The 26,929-nt window shown below is 26.6% G+C and overlaps 1 protein-coding gene across 6 annotated transcripts in view; it reads right to left on the reverse strand.

Moving 5' to 3' along the window:
• Positions 1-300: 300 nt before the first annotated feature.
• The window catches only part of LOC107457526 (coiled-coil domain-containing protein 177), a 31,057-nt gene continuing 4,428 nt past the window's right edge, over positions 301-26,929 (reverse strand). For 2 of the 6 annotated variants that reach the window (XM_071183624.1, XM_071183626.1), the window contains exons 4-11: positions 24,359-24,481; positions 22,855-23,141; positions 20,024-20,179; positions 19,230-19,346; positions 13,896-14,080; positions 11,296-11,508; positions 10,487-10,595; positions 301-9,720 (exon numbers count right to left, since the gene is read on the reverse strand). In XM_071183624.1, the coding sequence (XP_071039725.1) occupies positions 9,550-9,720; positions 10,487-10,595; positions 11,296-11,508; positions 13,896-14,080; positions 19,230-19,346; positions 20,024-20,179; positions 22,855-23,141; positions 24,359-24,481 (1,361 nt within the window). In that variant the 3' untranslated portion in view covers positions 301-9,549. Of the gene's footprint in view, positions 9,721-10,486; positions 10,596-11,295; positions 11,509-13,895; positions 14,081-19,229; positions 19,347-20,023; positions 20,210-22,854; positions 23,142-24,358; positions 24,482-26,929 lie in introns of all 6 variants that reach the window. The other 4 variants (XM_016075690.3, XM_016075691.3, XM_071183627.1 and 1 more) reach the window with 3 other exon arrangements.

The following is a 26,929-nucleotide window of genomic DNA, read 5'->3' on the forward strand; positions in this document are numbered from 1 at the left end:
CGCAGGGTACAGCTAGTATATATATATAAGTTCCTCTATGACTATCCACACGATAATGGGGAAAGCATGCGAAGTGTTGCCATAGGTGGAGAGTTCTGCTCTACGCCACCTGCAGCCCATTTCGATCGCCAATGATAAATTAGCCTATTTCAGGTCATCTCTTTAAGCCATTAAAATTGGAACCTATGTAACGAAAGAGAGCCAATCATTTGAACAAGTTATTTGGGGCAATAACTTTTTGATTTTACGCACTGTACTTATATCAATAACTAAATTAACATGTTAGAAAAGATCCAAAAATTAGTTCATCACAAATTTTATTATTTTTATTTAGACCAAAAACTTTAACAAACTTCGAAACTACAGAAAGAAATTAAAGGCACAAAATATGTTACAAGAAGTGTTGAACTCGTAATTGTGTGTTCTGAGAAGATTGGGGAAAAAATTATATGTAAATGTCAAATTTTGAGATGCTGATTGGTATGAACAGTGCTAGGACATATTGCAAAAACAATCAACCAATAATATAACATTTTAATAAATTTTCTGAAACTATCAATCTTATTTCTTCATATTGCCGACACAACTTTTTTCAATTCTGGTTTTTACTTGTCCAAACAGAGGGTGATATATACATCAACAATTTGAAGGACAAAAATCAGTGGCCATGGAGCTTAATGTAATTTTTTCCGAAAACATAGGTTATTTTCAAGGTACTGGTAACAGCTTGTGCCATTGGATACATTGTCAGCACCATGCTAAAACATAAATTTTTACTTATTTATTAGTTTTTTTTTCTAAGTTTGAATAACAAAATAATTCACCTACAAAAAATGCCTGATAGTTATAATTAATGAGTCAGTTTATATTAAAAATGTATAATGGTTTTATTACCGTTACACACTATTGACGAGGAATATTTTAAGTTAAATGCAAACTTCTATACATTAAAAAAAAAAGAAAAGAAAAACATTGTTGCTTTCGTTTCTATAAGTCAGATTTTCTTTCTTCTTTTTATGAATTATTTTTTCTAATTTAACTTGTCTTTAAAGATATACATTTGACAAAAGGAGAGTATCTAGGAAAAACATTAAACCTAATTAAGCTAATACATTTCTTTTTGCTTTTCAAAATGCTTCTATGTGTTTATTAATGTTTTTGAAATTAAGAGGTACAACACCTTCCTTAATAAATAATTCATATATTACAAGAATTCAACAAACAGAAGTCATAGTGAAAATTCTTTGATTGAATTCTCATATTGTCAACACAGAAATTATTTACATTTAAATCTTTCACGAATTAAGACTTTAATAATTACATTATAACTCTAAAATTATGAATTTTATTTAGTGGCAAATTATTGAAAAAATGCAAAATAAATAAACCTTGCAAAAAGAAATATGGCTCCAGAAATATTGCAGTAGTAAATTTATAATCAGAATAATGCTATTGATATAACAATTACGAGCATTAAATAATTAACATTTGAAAATTGAAAAAAAAAATTACCGTATAAGTTGCAGACTAGAAAGTATTCTAATATAAATAACAAACATGATTTCTCAAAATATCACGAGCATAAAGCATATAAAAAGCTCCGAGCATACAGTTATGTATGTACATGGTTTAGGTTTAATTGTCAGAAGCAATTACATTAACATATAAATGACGCTAAACAGATCTTGATGACAAATAGGATTTTAAATGCATATTAGAGCATTTCTCAAAGTATTTTAATAGATTATTAGAATTTTAAAAGGATTTCATAGTTTTTTCAAATAATTGAAAATGTTTTTAATTTTTTTTACTTATTTATTTTATACTTTTTATAATTCACCAGGAAAAGGTTACGTTTTTTTGAAATCTTAACATGCATAAAATGGAAAGAGACATAATACATTTTTTAAACTGTTATTAATATACTGACCTTGATGTAGTCTTTAGTCAACATAATTCAATTAATCACAAAAATTAAATTCGAATTGTAATTTAACACTACACGTTTAAATGGAATCAGTTTAAGTAGAGACAAGCTAGATCAGGTACAAAGCATAATTTTATTACGAATGAGTAATGCTGATTTATGCCCAATTTCATCCTAAATATGTGTGCAAAAGTAATTACAGTCATTTATCACTAAGAATTCTGTTCATTATTAATAACAAAAAAATAGTTTGCAAATTTGAAATAGACGTTTTTGTGATCAATGACAACTGTTAAATTTTTCATTATTTGAAGTGAAATAAAAGTGCATTACTGCAAAAAAATTTTTTTTTATATAAACATAGACTCTTGGGGAATATTTTTATAAACCTATCAGAAGTATCTGATGCTTCATGACTAAATAAAGCATTTATTGGCGATATTATACTAGCAGACAATGTTAAAATGCTTTTAAAGTTTAAAAATTATAACCAAAATGAAATATAAAACAGGGCAGATAAATTGTTTTCTTAACAGTTGGTATTTTTACAACTCTGTATACATATATATAATATGTATGTATATATATGTAAGTATATATATATAGATACAGTAATACCTCGCTAACTTGAACTCGGTTCCACAAGCTTTCTCATAACTTAGAGAAAATATTTTGGCGATTTCCTGTTGCTTTTCCCCCCGTGATAATGTTAATTTTTTTTTTTTTTAAACTGATACAATAATTTTTTAAATAAAATTTTAATTGAATTTCTTTTTAAGATTAACAAAAACCAATAAAACTGACATTTTCAAAATAAATAAATAATAATAGAAAAATTGTTCAAAAATATGCTATGGAAACTCTTTGTAGCTTTTACTTTTAAAGGAAGGATCACAAGAAAACACTCAAGAGGGAAATTTTAGTTTTTGTTTATTTCTCCCTTACCTATCTTCAGTCAGTTGCAATAAGTATGCAGAGACAACTCGCTCTTTCTACTGCTTTTTATTTTCCAAAGTTATGCCGGTAATGAAATGAATATGAATAAAAAGGGTAACTTGAACTGAATGATAGAATGTTTGTTAAGAGAGTAAGCTATTGCTCACAGTAAGCTATTGCTGGAATACTTTATTTAAACTTTTGCAACTAGAGGTGAAACAAACATGTGAATTCATGTCTATGTCTCCTTGTATTCAAGCTATCTAATTCATGTCTATGTCTCCTTGCATTCAAGCTATCTAGTACCAATCCTGCAAAGTTAGAAATTATTTTAAAACAACATTCTAAAAAGGAAAAATCCACTATGAATCTTTAGTTTGAAAAGGCAAAAAAATGATAAGTGGAAACTCTTATTATTGAAGCAAAGTAAATTATCAATTAAGTGTAAAAGAGGTTTGAAAAAAATTGCTATAGAGAATTGTCAACGTTTCTAAATATAAAGAAACGTTGTTTACTGTGGCTTCTTTAAGAAAAAATCTTCTATCAGCAAAAAATGATGGAATCTTCTTTAAAATAGTTTTTTTTAATGCTAAGTGTTTGTTTCAATATAAAATTGGTTTCTTTTTTACAAAAAGTATGTAAAAAAGATTTTTTCTATATTCGATAATAATAATGTTCTTTCACTTTATTTGATAATAAAGTAGAAGATCTAGATAACAGAATTCTATAAACCGTATTAATTTTACTACATCTCTAGCGTACCAATTTTGTTGAAATTGTTGCCTCTTTACTCCCAATAATTTAATTTTTTCATGTGAATAATAAATACTTAAGTGCTTATTTTTGTTTTAAACTAATGGTATTTAAAAATTATTTCAAATCTAGCTGATCAGAAAAATTATTTAATATTGATCTATTCCAGATATATAATGTCAAGCTTGATAAGTAATTTTAGTGATATGCGAAACAATCTATATAACACAAAATTCTTTATAATCCAAAGCTTCAAGTTTCAGGACTTGCACTATAAATATTTTCTGCTGCAATAATGTTCATCACTTTAATTTTTTTCTCCTTTTAAGCTTGAGATAACAAGGTTTGACTGAGATTCATTATTTGAGAAATAATGTGAATTATACTTTTGAATTTTAAATATAACATAATTTTTCTCTATGTAAGATAGTAACAACAAATAAACAACATTAAAAAATTGAAACCAACATTTTTCAGTAAGTACTTCAATGATATTAGCAAAGACTGTTTGCTTCTCGAAATTAAAGTTAAAAATTCTTTTTTTAGCTAAGACTTCAATTACAGAACTTAAACTGCTTGGATTTAATCAATTTTAATTTTAACCATTGCGTTTATTTTAATTAATAATTTAGTAACTAAATATAAAATTTCCTCTTAAAAAGGAAAAATAAAAGAATTTTTGTTGCATCTTTATTAATTCCAAGTCAGATAAATTTATAAATTTTAAAAAGGAATGAATTTTCCTTCAATCATAAAACTTCCTGAAATTACTTAGTACAAAACGTTATGATGTTCTGATAAATTACTTTGTTTATAAATAGTTTTAGGATATTTCAAATAATTTTTGTGCCATCAAGATCTGCATTTGTAATATACATAATATATGTAAAATTTGAGCATTTAAAAATAGTGCAGCAAGAAAAACATTTACTATTTCTTATGAAGAAACACATGGATATAAATAAACAGTGCATTAAGCAAAAAACAATTGCATGAAAAAGCTTTGAAATGCTCTCATAACAATTTTTCTTTCACTATAATCAGCTCTATATTGTTCACTATTTACTACCAATATTAAACTGATCTATTAATAAGATTTCTTTTTCTTAAAAAGTTTTAATTTCTAATTATAACTAATATTGTAAATGCGTCATTTTCATTGATGCAATAGCAGCCCATTCCACAATGCTCTGTTGCGCATAATGAAGCTCATTGTACAGACTATAAAAAAATGTATTGCTTTAGAATATAACTTTAATTCACTTAAATTTTAAAAATTTACAAAATATATATATTTATTGAAACTTAAGATAAATGTTTAAATTGTCTCATTAAACAATAAGTGTTTCATAAAATGAAGTATCTCATTAATCTACAGCAAGCAAAAAATTTGCGTAAATACAGGTAAATAGTATAATATAATGTGAAAATAATAAAAATGCCAATCAAAAAGAAAAAAAAATGAACATGTCTGCCATTTTTATTGAGAGTATATTAATTTTCTTAATTTTTAATATGATCAAAATCTCATTTTTAAAAAATATTTCACTTTTATTGTTAAATTATACTTTAATACATAATGTGACTTTATTACAAAAGTTCATGCTAGACTAGATTTAGATACAGTAAGAATTCTGCATCAATGTGAATAAAGAGGAATCTGACTTAAATAACTTTTATATTTTTAAATGTTATATTATTAAATAACTTATATATTTTCGAAACAACTTTTGCAACCACTTGGTTTACTTATTTTCAAGCTTAAGATGAGGCAACAAAAAATTGCTGGAATTTGGACAGTTTTTTAATCCCCTCTCACACTTTTAAATTTTATGCAATAGTTAAAATAACGAAATATTTGTTTCCCAGTATAAATTATATTTAAAATAAACATAAAAAAGAATATTTCTTTCTCTTCACAACAAGTTTAAAAATATAATAATTTCTTTTTTTCTAAAAAAAAAACATAGTTATTAAGAAAAGAAAATACACATATCACTTTATATTAAAAATCGTAAAGGAGGACACTATTGTTTTGAGTGTTCAACTTTTAAGTTATATTTTGTTTTGGAGCACAAAATATAAGAGACTTATAAAAACTTGACAGGGTTTATAATCAAAAAGAAGATTTTGTTTTTCTGTGATTTTTTCAGGCAGATTTACTAAGATTTCAGGATTTTGTTTCTAAAAAAAAATTTATCTTTAATAAAATTGTAAATTAAAAATAAAACTGCAGCTTTAAGAGAGCATTAATAAATTATTTTTATTTAACAAAATATCAGGTGATTTAAAGAATGGTAACTCAGATTAGAAATAATAATGCGTCAGAACAATAAACGTGAAGGGAAAATAAGACTAAGGGAATTTACTGAGCAATATAAAAAAAAACTAATTTTTTAAATAAATATAATAAATAGTATGGGTATAATTGTTTAAAATCATATTTAATAAACATAAAATCTTTTTTTAAAACAAAAATGTAATATATTAAAACCTAATATATATTATTAATAATATAATATATAATATTATTAATAAAAATATTATACAAATAATCTGTATTTAATTGAAATTTAATCATATTCAAACAACTGACGAATGTTTCTAGGAATCTAGTTAAGATTTTCTATTTAAAAAATTTATAGTAAAATAAGATGAATACATTAAATAATATATTAAAACCTAATATATAAGCATCAATTAAAAAATTAATAATTAGAAGGATAAGCACAAATAAGATTGAAATAAATAAAGAATGATTGATAAATACAGAATCAAAATGTAATATTTTTTATTTTTAGTTGTAAAATAAATAAATAAAGAAATTATCCTAAAATATGAAACACACTAGAATGCTAGAAAATGAAAAAAGTACAAATTATTAATCAATAAAAGAAGAACTTTTCAAAAACCAAGTTATCCTAAAAAATAAAAAAAAAACTAAATTAATAAAAATATTATACAAATAATCTGTATTTAATTGAAATTTAATCATATTCAAACAACTAACGAATGTTTTTAGGAATCGAGTTAAGATTTTCTACTTAAAAAAATTAATAGTAAAATAAGATGAATAAATCGATGGAAAATATAAATTATGATGGTAAAACCGGGAAATTAAATAAAAGAAATATTAAAAAAATCTTATTTTAATGATAAATACCAAGCAAACACAAAAGGAAACTAACAATACAATAAATTAATTGATGTTATTCATTTAGTCAAATTATAATAAAGTAAAGATTATTGAAATCAGTAAATTAACTAATACAAAACAAAATTGATGATGAAAAATTGCAATATATTTCATATCTTATTATAAAGAAAATGATAAAAAACAAGGAAAACTTCGTAATCAAATTAAATCTTAAACGATAGTTCAAAGAAGAGCTAACATAAATATTAAAACCCGGGTCAAGGCTATAATGAAATCAACTGAATTCAAATCTTTAAACTCATGGATAAGAAGAACTAGTTTATTGAGTACAAAATTTATTGTGATCAGAAAAAACACTCAAAATATAGTGGAATGGAATATATCACTTGTAAAAAGAGAAAGATGCAATCTGCTTTATAAAATAATCATCTGCTTCAAGTAAAAAATAATTGTATGCTTATATTAATAAATAAACAGTCCTCTGCTTTTATTTATATATAAAAGCAAATGACTTTTAATGAAAGCAGAAGTGATTACACATCAGGTAAAATTTGCAAATGATACTGCACCTCTGAGAAATCAGAATTAATTCAATTAAAAAATATTGTTTCTTTAATAGATATCAAATGAACATACAGATGATAAAAAAGACGTTTTGTTCCTATAATTGATGCATTATACGAAATTATAAAACAATAATTTGTGGTAATAAGATATCAAAAATTAAAGAACAAAACTGGATTTTTTTTTCCAGGAAAAAGAAATCTGACAATACTCTCAATGCAAAAGTTTCAAGTTCCTAAGTCAGACATCAAACTAACAACACTCCAGAAACGCTTAAGAATAATAGAATTTTGAGAATACACTAAATGGAAAAGTGAAATCTTTCAATCTGATTGGGGGTCAAATTTCCTGACGATTCCGTGTGCATGAACCCTGCATTAAAATGTGAAATTGTGTTGAAAATGTAGAGTATGTAATGAAATTTAAAAAAAAATAATTGATAATTAATATGTGAATTGTAAACTGCAAAACCTGTAATAAGAAATACCGTAAAAGCTGCTCTGCAGCCCACAGAAATGCAATTCAAAGTCGAAATTTGGTATACTGAAAGTACTATTTTGAGTTTATATACTTAACACAAGTTTCTCTGAAAATACTAAATTGTTCGAAAGTGATTGCAATTTCAATGCTTTTTTCTGAATTTTCTCACTATTTTTCTTTTACCTTGCATTTTGTTTCGTTGCAACAAAACTATAAAACAGTTGTTTAATTTTCAAATCCAGGTAATCATTTATTGCTTTATGATTAACATATTAATGAAATATTTTTACATAAAATTAAATATTTTATAAACAAAATTATCTTTGTTTTGTTTTTTTTAAACATATTGACGTTCAGAATATAAACAACGCTGAATGAGAAGCAATCACAGGAATTTGTGAGTGGAACGAGCAGGGGATGGAGTCTTCCAGTTTAATTAAAGAATGGTAGTTAAATTTTGTAACTATTCTTTCGGGATTAAAGTGAAAAAAATTGAGATTCATTGATTTATGTATAACTATTTAAATTACACAGTTCAAGAAAGTTAGAAATAATAATAATTAGTTAAAATAATTTCTTTCTATTAAATTATTACCAGTATACTGTACTCAAAGAACATTAGTATTATTTCTTAAACTTCTAAAATAAGTGAGAAAACACGTCTGAGCAGCACTCCTTTCAAAATTCAGATTAATTATAAAAACAAATAAATTTTTTTTTTCTCAACTGACTTTTTGGCACATTTTCAGATAAAAAATTAGACAAAAATCTTGGCACTCTTCATTTTAATTTTTTTTTGTTAATAAGACTGGAAGATAAAGGTAAACTGTATGAATGACGGTTTTGACAAATTCTTAAATGATTTGGTTACAATAATTATTCGGAGTAAAGTACATATTTAAATGTTACTGCAGAAGTTAAAACAAATAACAAAGGTATTTAATATTATTTTAAAAGTTTAGATTATAAAAACAAATACCAAGTTTCATTATTTCAAAAATTAGTTTTAAGTATTATGGTTAAGTATGGAATTTTGACATGAGGGATTTGACTTAGGAACTTATTTTTGATTAACTAATTAATGGTATAATTTGGTTAATTGATGACTAATTAACAAATTAGATTCATTTGTACATAATTATTCAAAAATATGATATGAAAAATCAAGATCAAACTCACATTCCATAGTTATTTGTACAATAGCACTTTTCAATAATTTTAGATAATTTACAATTGTCCAATGATAACAGCAGAAATGTACATTCGAAGATAGATCTGAAGATTTTCAAAGCAATCCAATATTCTAGATAATTTATCAATGTTAACTGTAGAAATGTACATTTGAAATCACTTTGAAAATTTCATAAATAGTACAATATTTTTTAGCAATACATAATTTTGAAAATGATAAGAGTATATAATACTATTAACTTCTTTGGCCAGATTCGAAGTACCTAAAATCTGTGCGCTGTATGCCAACAGCATAGTTAGTAAATATAAATATTAAAGTATATTAATGTGAAAAAAAAACAAATAATAAACTAATTCAACTAAAATAACAAACAAACAATCATTTTAAATAAAACAATAACAAAGTATAAAAGTAAAAAATATCACAATTCTAATCACATAGTATAAGTAATTTGAGTAAAAAAAGTTGAACTAACAATCTACAAGTACACATTAAGTTACAAAATATAAGGTAAAAGATTTATGTATAAACAAATAAAAACTATTTCTCTTCAGAAGGACTTTTAGGTTTCGAGCGAGATATGCGAGGTTCAATACTCAACAGTCTTGACTCTAAGGCAGCTTGTTGACTTCGGCGGACAAAGGAATCCTTGTCTAATCTCTGTCGAATAAGGTCACGTAAATCAGACGCTGCCATAGCCAACTGGCGAGACTGAAAATACGACAAAAAATACTGCTTCAACAAATGCAAAGCACAAACAATTGAGATAGTGAACAAGTGATTTTATACTTTCGTTAATATTTAATGTCTCAAAAGAGTTTGAAATGAAATTTTTTAATAAAAAAAAAAAAAAAAAAAAAAAAAAAANCTTTACATACCTTATTTACAACACCTAATTCCTTGTTTAAAGAAATGGAATTTTGGCATGGTAGGTTTGTTAATTTTTAAATTTATTTCATTTAACAAAATACGACAAAAAATAATGTTTCAACAAATGCAAAGCACAAACAATTGAGATAGTGAACAAGTGATTTTATACTTTCGTTAATATTCAATGTTTCAAAAGAGTTTAAAATGAAATTTTTTAATAAAAAAAAACACTGAATTCCTTGTTTAAAGAAATGGGATTTTGGCATTGTAGGTTTATTAATTTTTAAATTTATTTCATTTAACAGTAGTGCTGTTATTTTTATACAAGGTTATATTTATTTCTTTTTATTTTACTACTGCACTAATGTTTTTCATTAAAAAGAAAAATAACCGACAAACTTTCAGCGGCCTCATTAAAAATTACTCAGTAAACTGTCGGGTTCGAAACAATTGTATTAAATTTAACTCAGGCAAATAACCTTTAATAAACTAACATTTTGTTGAAAATAATGATTTAGTGTTAATAAAAGTTGTTTCCAATAAAGTTAAGTTTCAACACTATAAAGATATAAAATATTGATAAATTTTATAAGCATTCTATAATTACTTGTTCTATGCACGAATTCTTTTCTTCCTTAAATGCTTTACACCGTTCATCTTTCATACGAAGTTTTTCCATCATTTCTTGCAGTTTTGCATAATCTTCAGCTTCAATTCTTAAAGTGGAAGAATATTATATTATACAGAAATATTCTTTTAATTAGACCAAAAAATTTAAAACACAACTTTTAAGGACAAACCAATTTATCTCTACTTTTTAAAATTGTTTTTGAATGTTAGGGAGGATATACAAAAGTATATCCATAAAGACCACCTTTAATATATACATATATATTAAATCTCTTATATACTGTTGAAATTTAAAAAAATTAAAATTATAAAGCATTAAAAAATATTGTAAGTTTCCTAGTTAAAAACTAAAGTATCACTATTCAAAGTTCAAAAACACTTCTAAGCATTCAAATTTGAAAACTGAGGGCCTTTAGTACACAGTAAATTTTTAACAGTTGTTAAAAGGTTGCATAATTGAAACTAAATTTTGTTAGTAATAAACTTTTCAAGTGATGAGCGCCTGAGCAAAATTATACTGTAACTTCCCTGCTACATACTAATTTCTAATTGAATAATAACAGGAAACTGGTTTTTTGATGCTGGAAAGTCCACAGCTGAGAGTTTGAAAAAGGTTGGAACTAACACTCAGAGGTCTAATAGTAATAACTAAATGGTGGTTTAGGTTAAGCTACAATAATAACTAAAATTAAAATTAATGAAAAAAAAAGCAATAAATTAGGAATAAAATAGAAAATATGAATATTACAATTTTGATATTTTAAGTTAAATAAAGTGACATATTACTTCTGCATATTCTTTTTGTGTTCTTCTTCCTTAGAAAGCCTATCTTGCATGGCTTTCAGACGTTTTTGTTGAACAGTTTGAGCAACTTTCTCAGCTGCTCTCATGTTAGCAACTTCTTGGTAGCAAATAACTTGGTGCTGCCACTGTTCCATAGCTTTGTCCATTTCCTGTTGATTTGATTTAACTTGTTTTAATTTCTCCTGGAATTCATCCCTGTAATATATAGAGATAATAATACTTTGTTAATGACTCAAACTTTTGAAATTGTTCTAAAAAATGAAAAGCTGTCAGAAAATGATTTTTATCTAGTCTCAATTCGTATTTAAATTTTTGATAATAAAAACTAGATAAGCTAACCCACAAGTATTTCATCAAACATGTAAAATGATCAGCATTTTTATAAGCTACGGACAAACGGTACACCAAAATGGACTGTGGTTGAATGAATTGCGAAATCGTTGAATAACAAAAATGTGAAAATCATGCTTTTTGCATAATTTGTGATGAAAATCGACATGCTAAAGAAAAAATCTCTGGAAAAAGAGGAAAATCAGACAATTTTTAAAAGCACCTTTAAGGGCTTTCAAAAAACAAAACTCGAAAATAACTTTTTAAAAACACTACCCACCCTGTTGATCTTGTCTAATTTGGGTGTGGGGATTTCATATCTGAAATTAGTTTTGCTCCAGAAGCTACAGAGTTTTAGGTGACATTTTAAGTCAATATTTTGTCAAAATGTACAAGTTTAAGAACATTATAAATAACAAGGGTTAGGCAAATGCTGCAGCAATCATCTAGGGGAGTGGTGTCACATCATCAGGATTAAAACTATATATAGAAACCTTGTTCAGAAGCACAAAAAAATTTCATGCGATGTGTGATGACATTTTCAGGCGAGGGATTTTATGCAGTTTTGATTCTGATTCTCTAACTTCCTTAGAAGTTTGTTGCAACATTTACTCAACCCCCTGTTATATATAACATATTTAAGCTTGTACTTCTCGACAAAAATAGACTAAAAATGTCATTCAGAAAAAACTGTAGCTTTGAGAGAAAAACCGAATGCAGATTTTAAATCAACAATATACTAAGGTATCATAAATCTGTTAAAAAATCTCATGCAACAGAAAAAAAAATTAGTTCCCCAGTATAATCGGCAGTTTGTACTTCATTATAAACATGCAATGCAAATAAAACAGAAAAAAAAACCTGAGCTTCTCCTAGACTTAAGCTTTTTTTCTTTTATTCAATATTTAAAATAAAATAATAACTTGATGCTTTTATAACTCTTTTACATAACTAACAAAAACGATTGCTTAAGTTATACATACAGATCAATTGAACAGTAAAACACATTGCAAAAGACAAGAAAAATGAACTTAGTCCAAACTAGAGTTACAATTTAACTTACAGCCCTTTATTATTATTTATTACTTTATAATTTTATTATGTTTTCTCTTACTTACTCTTTTGATATTCGAGATATCGAAAATTCAAATTATCCAAAATTGCATGTTATCGATGGTAGAATAAAGAAAAATGCTCTTTACATACCTTATTTACTATTCCATATTTATTTTAAAAACACTTTTTACACTTTCATTTAAAAAAAGATTCAATTGTTGTTTGCTTTAGAGATGTGTAAGAAAGTTTGTCTATACTTTCTAAGTGGACTATAGCTTTAAATGTATCCTCTGACATATTCGGCTGCCTCTCAATAAATCTCCTTACAGTGTATACTGCAGAAAGTGCTGGTTTGTTAGTAACATTGGGTGGTAAATCTTCGATTTCCTCATCCTCTTCTTCTGATAGTTCACAAGAAGCTTTCGCTTGAGCGATGATATCATTGTCATCCCACTGACCACACACTGTTACTGCTTCATCTACGTTTACAAAGTCATGAAATTCCATGTCATCAAGCTTCATGAGTCCGGTCAATCTGTTCCAATCATTTTCGGTGTAGTTTACAGAAGAATTAACGATATTGATTGTTTGACTACCTTCGTAATCTTCAATGAATCTAGACTTCTTGGTGCCATTCATTATCGTAGAGGAAGACACATCATTCCATGCCTTGTCAGTCATTCTTCTTCTTATTTTTTTTTTGGGAATATTTTTTTAATTTTAGAAAAAAAATCTACACTATTTATGGAAAAAAATTCAAGTTTTCGAGGGATTGGAAAAAAAAAATTCATGAAATCAAGTTTTTTTTAACATTGAGTGCATAGGAAATTTGAAGAGAATTTTTTCCCCGTAGAGATATCGAAAAATTCGTGAAATCGAGGTTCGAGTTAGCAAGGTTTGACTGTATATGTATAAATAAATAATTGTAAACATATTCTTTTTTCAACAAATAGTAATAGACTAGTTATTTCAAATAAAAAATTATGAAAGAAAGTTTTAATTGTAAAATTATGATCACTACACTAATTTAAAAAAATGATTAAAAAAAACGATAATATAATAGAATCCACACATGGAAATAACTAACACTAAACAAAAACAACTATTGAAAGAGAGAGATTTCTGAATCATCCAACAAAAATTTATCACAGGAATCTAAGAGATTAAAAACGAGAAATAACAAACTGGACACCCACGCACTTCGCTTCAGCATATTTTCTCGCTTATGAATTATTTCTAATCTCCTTTTCTTAACCTGTTCCTGTTTCTGCTGAATCTCTTTCAGCTTCTGCTCAGCTTCGTAACGAGACAGTCTATCGGAAGCATAGTTTCTTTTAGGAGTTAGTGGATCTTCTTGCGATTTGGTTTGATTTCTTGCTACCTGTCATAGATGAAATAAATTTAGAATAAAATAAAATGGTCAAAAACATTTTTTTTCAAATACTGAAAGCATATAAAGTGATTAGTGTGGTTTATTTATACATACATGAGGTGCAAAAATTAAGGGGCAGGACTAGTCTTGGTGTGTTGAGGAAGTATTTTTGGTAATGATATTATTCTTCATTTAAAATGGTGTTTCATTTTTTTCTTGTTTGAATCTATTTCTCTTTCTTGCTAAATATTTTTAAAGCTAGTCACTCCTTCCCCTCTAACTTTTCCAAAATTTGATTCCCTCCTTTTTTTGCATTTTATGAAAGCTGTGTTATTTAGAGAACTTAGAAAATTGATTTTACAAAATTCAAATATTGGAAAAACAATACTATAATGTGTAGCATGCAACACAAACAAATTTGTAAACTTCAAATACATTTATCAGAAAACGTGACTTTTAACATCATTAAAAATTTCTACATGTATAGGTAAAATCAAAACAATAAAAACATATGCATCAAAATCATATCAATATTAGCAGATCTTTGTCTTTGGCAATCTGCTATATTTACTATATATTGTTACATGAGACACTTGTACATTCAAAGTAAAACCTGCATTTAAGAGAATACATTTTCAAGAAATTTTAAAGAAAAAAATAAAGATGAAGGTATATTGGATAGTAGCTACACTCTTTTTTAATTATGTAATTATGGAGTAAATTTTTCATATTAACCCAAATTTTAAAATTCATCTTACCCAAATTGGAAAAATATAATAGAAAATAAGGCACTGTTAAAAAAAAAAGAGATACTAGACTTGCTATTTATAAAATCATTCTACATTTCTGTAGTAATTGGCAAAGCTGTGTTACCAGAATTGTATTTTTTAAAAAAACATTTAAGGTTATGAATATTTCAAAATTGCTTTAGGTTTTAAAACTGAAAATTAAAAGAATTATAAAATAGTATTAATACAGTCTATAACTTGGGATAAATAACAATGAGAAAGAGACACCAATTTATAAACTAGAAGATACCAATTATCTAACCCACAAATAAATGGAATGGAAGAAAAAGTAAACTGCAAGTTTAAATTTAATGACTAATTCTTTACCAGTATTCAAAATAATTATAAGATTAATCTTTAAAAACAACAGACCAAAATTATAACTAAAAAGAATAAAACATCAATACAATTAAATAAAAATAACTTTATTAAAACAAATGCAAAAAAAATAGGTATGAAAAAATAATAAATAAGTTTTCAATAAATAGTTATAAAAAAAAATAATGAATATAGGTTTTCAATAAATAAGCATAGCAAAATCAATAGATTAATTTTCTATAAACTACGTGTAAGAAAATTAGCAAACAAGTTATCTAAAGGGATTTATTTAAATTCTATTTCCATAATAAATTAATTCCTCAAGAACAGAATGTTTTTAATGTACTTATTTACAAATCTTTAATTCAAAACTAGTTACAGTAAAGTCAAATTTTTTTTTAAATATTAAAAACTTAGTATTTTTGAAAATTTATATTTTTAATTTATAAATATATATTCATTTTGGATTATAATGTGGAAGCACATTTTAATTATTTTTAGTGTAAAACCAGTATGCTAGATAAACATAAAACTGACAGTTACAATAACTTATTAGGTATTCTTTACACTTAAATTTCAATATTTTTTAAAAAATTAAATATGAAGCTTGACACAGCAAGCAGAATAAATATCTTCAAAATAAAAATTCATTATGATGTAACAATAATGATGTTCGATAAATTAAGTACATTATTCGGATGCATTGTTGATATGCAATTTCTAAAAGCAACAAATCAATTTAGGCTTACTTTTTAAATACATAAAATATTTTGTAATACATAAATTGTGTCTTAGTAGAAAAAAATAACTGTGAAATAAAAGTTTGTTTTAAAATTGCTGAATTAGTAAGCTAATTTTAACATGTACACAGCTAACAAAAAGTTAAGAACATAAAATAAAACATGTTTCACAGTGGGAATATAATTGCTAACTAACTAAAACATATCACGACATGTTTTGTTAAAAACACAAATGCGTAGTATAAATTTACAGTATAGTTTACAATAAATTTTTTTCTTTCACATTAATTAAATCACATAGCGTAAATTTGAAGTAAACAGATAATGTAATTACTATACCTTTCGGAAGTTACGGTATACTTACCTTTAAGCATTACCAAGACTATGATAGCTTGTTTCTAGTGGTTTTACGAAAAAACGATTTTTATGGCTCTATTTATTGACTTTTTTAAATTAAAAATAATTTATATTGAATATAGTATTTATATTGAATACATTTAATTAAAATATAAAACTTTAATTAAATAATCTACGATAAATCAATAATACTTATAATTACTACTATTCTTATCAATATAATCTGTATGAATTTGTTATTTCTTTGTTTAACAAGATTAAAAACAATAATGCTAATTATTGTTTTACAGTTGCAGAACATTATACATAGCTACTTTAATACAAATAAAATGTATAAGAGGAAGATTACTCACAGGATAATCTGCAAAAAGAAAATGAGGATGAAAATTTTTGAGTGAATCCTCTGATAAGTCATAATGGCAGGATTCTTGATCTTCAAAATGATCCAAATAATCAAATTTTAACCAACCTAAATGTCTTGACATCATTATATGAATTATATGACACGATTAAATTTGTATTTAAGTCTTTCACAAAAACCTCAAAGAACGAGAAACACTTGCAATGGTTACCATCCTAGATCTAAATTACCAATGTTTCAGAAAGTTCACCTTTGATTTATCTTTTGTAGCTTCAATTATTCACCATTTTTATGTTATTCAATAGGTTTCAGACAACTGTCTTCCAGTAGATCTTAGTCAGTAGAACATAATATTTCTCTCAGATGCTTTATCTTCAGTAAATTTTAATACTATCTTGGAAACGTAACATTAATTATAACAAATAATATAATTTCCTTATAAATAGCAATTTTTTTTAAAATAAAATTATTTATAATTTGAATATAATTCCATTGTACTTTTCTAAAAGTATTTTTTAAAATTCAATAATGATACACCACTCTCTTAATAATTTTGAAAGAAATATCGATCAAGTTTCCAATCTTGAGCACAATATAGAAAAACCCAAGTTGATGAAAATTTCCTACTCTTCTACAGCACTATCCAATTCACCAATTAAGATTTTCCATGAAAATGATCATAATAAAAAAGGGAGTGAGTTTTTGGCATGTTGCCAAACACTTAATAGATATGATTCTAAAAGTGGGTATACTCCCAGGAGATCATCCATTGATTTGTGATGAGCATGCTCTAGTTGTTGTACTACCTTTCTTTGAACATTTATGCAAACACAAAAAGTTTTATCTGTTTGAATCATTAACATAATTAGATTTTAGCCAACCTAATTATGTTTGTCTATGAAACATTAAAGCAGAAATTTAGTGGAGGGTAAAAATCAATGAAAAAAATGTGTACAAAACAAAAATAACCTACAACCTACATGCTCTTCATATAAGTATGACAAAATAAAACTTTTCATTTTCTTTGCTTCCACAAATTTTTAATAGTTTTAAGAGAGACTCAAAATTTAATAAGCTCGACTGAATAGATCATAAATAGAATTGGATGACTGAACAGAGTATGATTATTCAAATATAAAGAGTTTTTTTTTTGGAATTATTGTTTTTAAAAATTCCATGCGTGTCTATCTCAAACAAGAGTTAAATATCAATAAGAATCAAGGCTAATAATATGGCTAAAAATAATTATTCAAATGTCCCTAGCTAATTAAATATAAAACTCAATATTTATTGAACTTATAGTAAATATTAAATTGGAGCAGCAATAAATATTAAACAGAAAAATGGTAGGTGGGTAAGGTATTTGTCTTTTGTATCAGAGTTAGTAGCTTTGAAAACCACTTCATGTCAGTTTATAGAGCCATATAGTATTAAGTGAAATGATAATGTAGGACCAAGCTTACTGTTTATTCTAACTACATTATAATTTTCTTGTGTAACTAAAATTTGAAAACTAGATATACCTTAACTATTTGCAATATTCTAATTATATGCATTGCAATTTTTTTAGCACATAAGGATGGGAACTAATCATAATAAATTACATGAAACAATTATCATTCACAAATATTCCTACTCTGAAAAGAGGCAATAGAAATTGGTTGAGATTTTTTTGAAAAATAAAATTTTAATCTTATTTTAAACCCACACATAAATTCTGCTCTGCTAATTATTATTTTAAAAATTTTTTTTTTTTATATCCATCGTTGAACAGTCGACCCAATTTTGGGTTTACGACTACTAATGTTCAAATCTGTAGCCTTGTAATTTTGAACCAATCCAGAAGACAAGGAAACTCCTAGATCAGTACCTCCAGAGGTATTAATTTGTTATGGGAACATGAAGGACTTTGCGACTTGACAGATTTAACGTGCATCAGTCACCATTTACTACATGGGAAGTCTTCAGTTGGTGGGTATCAAACCCACGAACTCTTGGACATGGGCCCACTGCCCTACCAACTAGGCTATCCCGGCAGCTTATTATTATTCAAAATATTAATTTGCTAACCCTATTGCTCATTTTTCACATAGATCCACAAAAAATAAAATTTAACAATAATCTTTACAGATACTGCTTAGTAAAAACTTTGGACATTAATTGAACTCTTTAAAGTTTAGTTCTTACAAATTATCTTATGGTTATTTATTCGACAAAATGCTAAAAAAATATTAAAAAAAAGGAAATAAGAGCAGCATTTAGAATGTTAAAATTGCGCTTTAAAGATATGAGATATTTTAAAAGATGTTTAAATTATGATGAGAAAAAAAATGCCTAAAACAGAATAGCTTTACTGGAATGAAAAAAATTCTTTATAAATCAGACAATTGGGACTGAACTAAGCCTAAGAAAGAGGAATAGAAGTTATAACACATAAATGAATTTATTAAGCTTAAATTATTTCATAAACTAAAATATTTCATTTATAGCACATAACATCCTTGTATGTGTGATATCAAAACACAAGAATAAAAATCATATCCCTCCTCATAAATGTAAAAAAGTATGTGAATTTAGCTTAAACTTAGATTTACCTTAAAGCTATGCCGCTTTTGAAAAATAGCCTTACTATCACTACTTGACATTTCTGAGGCTGCATAACGAGAACACAGGTGAGTTGGTGTGCTTTTCTCTGATGATATTTTCAAATGCTAAAAATTAAAAACTAACTTAAATATGAATTTTACAAAAGAAACACTTAGAGAAGAATTTTTTTGGCTAACAAGATTAAGACAAGAAAAAACAAAGATAAAAAACGTTGGTGTGCATTTTTTCTAAAGATATTTTCAAATGCTAAAATTTAAAAATTAGCTTAAATATGGATTCAACAAAAACCAATTTAAAGTGTAGTAGAAGTTTCTTTTTGCGGCTAAAATAGAAAATCAATTATATATTGGCAATAATATTGGCCAGTTTCTTTGATAACACAACAGCAGCATAATGAAAATAAGAATGTTATACTAAATAACAAACAGAAGTAATTATATAGGTAACAAATGATGATAATAGGTGTTTTTATCAATTTATTTATATCCTTAGACAAAAATAAGTTAATAAAAAATAAAAATAAGTTAATCATTAAGAATATCTACACTTAAGAATTCTGGCATCCTCAAAACACTCATTTGGAACCTTTGACACTTTGGGATCTTAGATTACAAATTGCTTTAAATAAATTAATAAAAACTAAGCGAAATTAAAACATTTTTAAAAAATATTATATTACGTTCAAGTCAGATCATTTACTTAAAATAAAACTCTAAACTAAAGGTAAAAAAATACACAAGTAACAGCATTAAATTATACCATGATAGAATATGAAATTTACTTCAACAGAGCTACTCCTTTTTTGTTTTAAGGCAAAGTTTTTCCACCTTTCCATTTCAGCCTCTTCTTTCTTCTTGTCACGATCTTCTTTCTCTTTATCCCAGTTCTTCTGAGCTCTAGCCTTTCTATCCTCCTCTTCTTCCAGTTTTTCATATTTCTGCAGAATCACCTCAAGAATTTTCATATCCTATAAATTTTTATAATTACTAATATCTACTTAATTTAAAAAATTACTCAAATGCGATAAAAATGAAATAATTCAAAACTGAAAGAAATGACAAACATGAATTTAGCAGACAGACCTTGTTGTAATCAATTCTGATAATCAATGAGTCAGCAACATTTAATTATGTCCTCCATTATATTAAAAAAGAATTTTTTAAAATTAGATTTTAGAATATAAAATGCAATAAAAGTACAAAAAATTTTAATTTCTCAATAAAATAAGCTTTTTAAACACTCATTTGATATTTATATACAAGGACTATCTCACAAATCTGCATCAAATAAGAATTTTGTCACTATCACTTCATTCTATACATCAAGCAAATAATCTCCATATATATTTAAGCTAGATTTTCAACATTTTGTGCAACACATAATAACCTAAATAATTGTTACAAGTTAAAAATTTACAGCTACATTTTTTGGCACGACGCCTGGTGGCTGAGCGGTAGCGTTTCGCGCTGTCGTGCACAAGTCCCTGGTTCGATCCTCGAGCCGGGCAAGGTTGACTCAGCCTTTCATCCCTTCTGTGGGTCGATAAATGAGTACCAAGCATGCTTGGGAACTAAACACTGGGGGTTCCGCATTCGGCTGACCACCTGACCGGAACATCTGCTCCTGCACCCCAGAGCCTAAGGTTAAGAAAACTGAGATGGACACAGTAGACCTTGGCCCCCTACGGGCTGTCGCGCCACTGAGTTTAGTTTGTTTTTTCGGCACAGGGTATTCAAAAACACTATTTTCCATTTGTATTTTATAATCGGTCCCTCAAACGCCTAAAAACTTTAAATTTCATTGATAAGTATGAAAAATTGCATAACCACTTCTAAAATGATTTTTTGAGAAAGGTACAAAAATGTGTTAGCATTATTTAGTTTAACCCCTGTAATCTGCACTTACAAAACAAATCAGGAACCCTACCATGAGCTCCATGGAATGAAATTCCATCTGAGAATGACGTCACGTTCCAACAGGAATTATTTTTCCCCACCACGAACACCTTGGAAAGAGTTTCTTGGCTGGAATTGGAATCGGTTTCATTCCAACCAGTCTCCGGCACCTGGAATCGTCGTTCCAAGGAGGGAATGATGAATTTTTAAGGACTAAATACGATATTTCGTCGATGAATCTCAACTTTTTTCTATTTCATAAGAGATGATAACAAAATTTCTAAAAGATAAACGTGCCCGAGCCATTTTCAAGACGGAAAACTAAAAATAATTATGCTCTCATTATATAATAATTGTTACTATTTCTATGTTATTATTACGAGACGTATTACTTGGCCAATATCTTTTTCTGAAGTTCCAATCATTTCTTTTTTTAATTTTCTTTCGATGAACTTTTAATTCAACAATATTTAACTTCCTTTCGAACGATAGTTCTTTATACTATACACCAATGGCAGCACATTTAAAAGAATTTTTTACAGGCATGATGTATTATAAAGTAAACAATTTATTTATAATAAGAAATACAAAAAAGAATAAAAACGTTTCAAAAAATATTTATGAAATTTGTATTTATTTCTTCTCTTACTCATTTTAAAAATTTTTATTCTCATTCTTCCATTAAAATAAAGCTGCGAAAGTAATTCCCTGAACTATAATTTTTAAGTATTTCATACGTAAAATGATTTTACAAATCACGAAAAAAATTTTACGCAGATCTAGAAATTAATTTCTTGTGAACATATTTATTTAACTATCAGTAAAAACAGTCACTTTTATAATGTAACAAATAAACCAAAGTAATAAGCAAAGTAGTAACTTTTTAGTCATTCATATTGTTACAATTTTAATTGAAAACTAATGAACTTTTCTGAAATTAAATTAATTTCAAAGAGATCAAGGTAAGCGTTAATTTTTTTGTCTGATAAAATTTGAATTCTTTCTGGAAATTAGTTTTGATTTAAAAACTAGTATAATTAGTAATCTATCTACTTGCAGTTCTCAGGCACGAAATTTTGAATCTTAATTCATTAAAATATGATCATTATTTTAAGAGTTGTACTTTTTAAAAAATATTTAAAATAAATAATGAAACGTATTAAGGGATATATCAGAAATATTTATTATGAAAAAAGGATTTTATTTTATGAATTATACATGATAAATATGATAGTTTTTAATTAATAAAACTATATGTATAATAAATTGAAGAATATTTCAAAGTGTTCGCAGTTCATGTTTTTTTAGTCTAATGAAAACAAAAAACATTATAAAAATAAAACAATAAGTAGTCAAAAATATTATCTAAATAGCAGAAGCTCGTTTCGTTTTACTCATGCTAATGCTGCCAAACTCAAAAAGAAAATCTAAAGTAAATTGTGTGATTGGTTAAATTTTAGCCACGCCCTGAGAGCGAGTTATCGTGGAATGTCTGATTCCAAGGGAGTGTTCATGGTACGGTATTGAACATTCATGGAACCAAACTTTCCCAGTTTCACTTTCCAGCCGGGAATCTTCATTCCATTCCCGGTAGTTCATGGTAGGGCCCCAGTATTAGATCAAAAGTATTTTCAGGACAACGTTACAATAATAAAGTAAAGTAACAGATATCTCTTTAAATATAAAATTAACAGTAATAGTAAAAAGAGAAAACTACCTTAGGCGGTAGTCTCATTTTAGCTTTAGGAAATGTTTGAAGCTTGGCACATACAACTGGCGATGTAATGCGAACAAAGAGGTTACGTGAACCTTGATAATATGGAGAGCATGGAGTTGACCAACTGGTGGGCCTACCACTTCGATGAAGATTCTTCACAGAAGAACTTCGGGAACGCTGGAGTGAACCACTAGCATGATCTGCTGAAGCAGTTAGGATATCATCATGAGATTTTCTCCTCGTTGATAATTTGAATGATTGGGTTAATGTTCGATTACTTTGTGGGTCTAAAAGTGAATAAAAATATCATTAGAATTTCTAGATAAAATGAACATACAGTGAAACCTCGGTTAAGCGGAGACTCTTGGGACCGAAAAAATTCTCGGTTTACGAGAGTTGTCCGTTTATGGGAAGATTATCTCAATAATGAAGTTTAACACCATAAATTGTTTTCAGAATATTTGCAATGACTTATAAATGAATAAATAATCTAATAACTATCTATAAGGATATTTATTTAAATGTAATTTTTTTCTATACAAAAAGAATATATGGAAATTTTTTTTATATAAATACATAATTCTAGATGTAGCTACAGATAAATGAATATAATATTCTTATTAACACAGGTATTCAAGCTAGTCATATGATTCTAAATAGGAACTTTTAGTGCTCAGTCGGTTTCAATTATTAGGTTTACACCCCTAACACCTAACCATCGCTTGATAGGAAATGTGGTTAATACCTCTTTTAAAGTAAACCTGCCGCGATTAACAGAAGAAAAAAAAAAGCAATGCATGCCTGTAAGGCACAAGGACCTATGGAGTTGATATATTCAAAATTGATCCATCAAGTGTCTGAATAAATGTTTCATTTATATGAACAACTCAAAGATTATTTCTGTTCTCTGCTTTTTACCCAGCTGTGTTAAATACAGCCTTCAAATTGACAGGAAAATGAAAAATATTTTAAGTGGGGTAGAAACATTGAGAGCACTCAAGACGTCATTTCAACTTGTGAGGTCTCATATCCTGCATCGTCTCGATGAAAAGATGCTGCTGTCCGAATTATTTCACATGAGCAGTATCATTTTCTCTCCTTTCTTTGCAAAGATAAGGCAAGGTGACAGGAGAAATACTGATTATTCAGTAGTGAAATAGCTTATCAATAATTTTAGTTATTGATAAAGCAAAAAATTTGCATGCTTTAAAAATGGATTAAAGTTGAATATTTTTTTTCTCGGAATGTAAAACAGAAATATTTATTTTTCAAATTTAGAAAAAAAATGGTGTCCGGTTTGAAGAAATAGAATATACCATTTCAGGGCAAAAATGACTGTCGGCATCCGCTCTGCAGAGATTGTACATAATGATTTTATTCATAGAAGATTCGTGGGAAAAAAAAATATGTCCGTATTGAGAGGTGTCCATTTTGTAGGAGTGTCCATAACATGATGTTTCACTGTACATAGAAAAAACAAAACATAACAGGCTCTTTTTGTCACCTTTCTTCTTAAATTGTCTATGTAGTTTATCACGACAACCTGGTGAAAGTGAGTGGGCACGCCGTTTAGTTGCACTTCTCCAGATAATAAATTCTCTCTCAGCTTGACACTTTTGTAATAAAACTAAAAGAGAAATTTTATTATTTTTAATTAAAGCCCTATACTACATTTCTTCCAATAACTACAGAATTTTTGTAGATTCATGAAATAGTTTTTCTAGTGGAGCAAAGTTAATGTATTAATATTTTAACAAACTAGAATTCAAAGAATTTTTCCATCACTACACATAAATAGTTTATAAATAAATAAACATACAAACACACACACACATTAAAGAGAATATTAATATCCCAATTACATAAAAATTTAAAGTTTTAGTATGATATGAAACAAAGTAGTACAAATCTGCTAATTCTGAAATAATAAATGAAGCATTGAAAGATAATAAGTTTTGTTTCAAACAATTGGTTTATATTTCTGGCATATAAGAACAATGAATATCTAATTAACCCTAACTGCAACAAAATTTTCAATCATTTACCATCTAAATCTAAAAAAAAAAGAAGAAAAAATTTAAAATTTATTTACAGAAGGTTATAGAAAAGGTGTTGATATGTTTGCTTTCTCCATAAGTCTGTTCCTTTCATTCATACTTTGTAAACAAATTTAACAATCTATAAACTAGACTTGATGGAATGTAATAAGTTCAGATAAAAAAAAAAGAGTATAGTAAATGATTACAATTAATATTATTTTTTTAAATGTTATTTTACTTTATTTATTTTGTGAAAATATTTTGGTTATGTGTTTAGATGTCCAGTCAAATTTGTAATACCAATGGTACCTTTTCCAATATTCACTTAAAAAACAATAACTAACCCTTTATATTAAAATACATATTAAATACCTACAGGAGGCATAATGATCAATAATTTTATTTCAATGTTAATTGAACAAAAACCAATATTTTTTTTGTCAAGACTTGAAATATAAATATTTATTAAAAAGTTCACATAAAGTTCTGAACTGTGCAATACAATAAAAGTCTAAATTCATGTAATAATAGTGTAAGCAAGATAATGAAATAACTACATCTGACAAATTTTATTTATCTTTCAAAACACAGGAATATTTTATCTGTAGTATTTAATAGGCCTGATACATATTTCAATATTTATGAAGCAAACAACTGTTAAAATAATGGGTGTGTTCTTGGCACAGAGCAGTGATTCTGCAAAACTTAGGACACTACAGCTCTTTTAGGACCTAGGACAGGGAGGGCGAACCAATGGCACGTGACACTATATTTTGGGCACACACCGATCACGAAGTTCACTATGAAGCATAACAAAAATTAAATTAAAATTCACAAAAAAAACCAATTATCAACAAAAGAATTAACAATTAATGCCAAAAAAAAAAAACAATTAATAACCGTAAAAAACAAGCTAATAATAAGTGACCAGCAAAAAAAAATTAACAGTCTTGCTTAAGCTAACATCTTACAACCTAATATAAGTTATTTGCCATCGAATCTGCAATAACAGAAGTCACACTGATGTTACTTTAAGTTGAACTACGCGTATAACTGAGACATTGCAAAATGAATTTTTTTTTCATACTGAATAAAGAGTTTTGAGTTGACACTATTTTGTATTATTATTTTCCCAATAATCACGAAGTCAAAATTATTTAACCGCACGTCTATGACCTCATTAAGCAATTTTTTTGAGAAAATGGCACGTTGGTGCATAAAGGTTCGCCATCCCTGACCTAGGACTTCCAAAAGTTTTCAAAATAGCAAAACTCTACTTAATTTAAAGTCTTTAAATAACGTTTCAAAAAGTTCAAAAAATAAAAAAGAGAAAAAATATTTTAAAAAATTATTGGTGATATTAAGTAGATGATTAATTCTCTACCTTTTTTTTTTTATCAAACTATCAATATGCACATTTATAAGGATCCAATCAATTGATAAACAAAACAAAGAATTTCAAAGCAAAGAAAAAGTTTTATACAAAATTAAATTTTTTATTTAAAACTGATCATATTTTTACACCAAGGAAACAAGCAATATAATATAAGCAACAATATAATTTGATACTCAACATTATTTTAATTTTTTTTCCATCTGTTATCATTACAAAAAAAATCTTTAAAAGTTAGACTTAATTCTGCAAAGATGAATCTGCTGGTTCGCTAGTCTTTTATTTTTTGATGCAAAATAACGCATACCAAAGGACATGTCATAACTTCTTTCACGTCCTCTCCATGATTCTCGGCAAATTTCATGTGCTATAGAACATAAGCGGAATCACTGATAGAGCCAGTAGAGTATGCTCTTCATCTTTTAAGTTGTACACATTTACTAAAAAACTCACTTTTAGAACAATCGAGTTAATATTTTTTATCTGACATCATAATCTTTTATTTAGCAATATCATTTGTTCAATATTTCAAAAATATTTAAAAACTATTCAAGAAGAAAAAATCATTATAATATTACGGATAAAAACCTTAACAAATAATAATATTTATCAATTTTAGAAACTCATTATTAGATTTGACTTA

This window comes from Parasteatoda tepidariorum, chromosome 7 (assembly GCF_043381705.1).
Source record: "Parasteatoda tepidariorum isolate YZ-2023 chromosome 7, CAS_Ptep_4.0, whole genome shotgun sequence".
Classification (NCBI taxonomy): domain Eukaryota; kingdom Metazoa; phylum Arthropoda; class Arachnida; order Araneae; family Theridiidae; genus Parasteatoda; species Parasteatoda tepidariorum.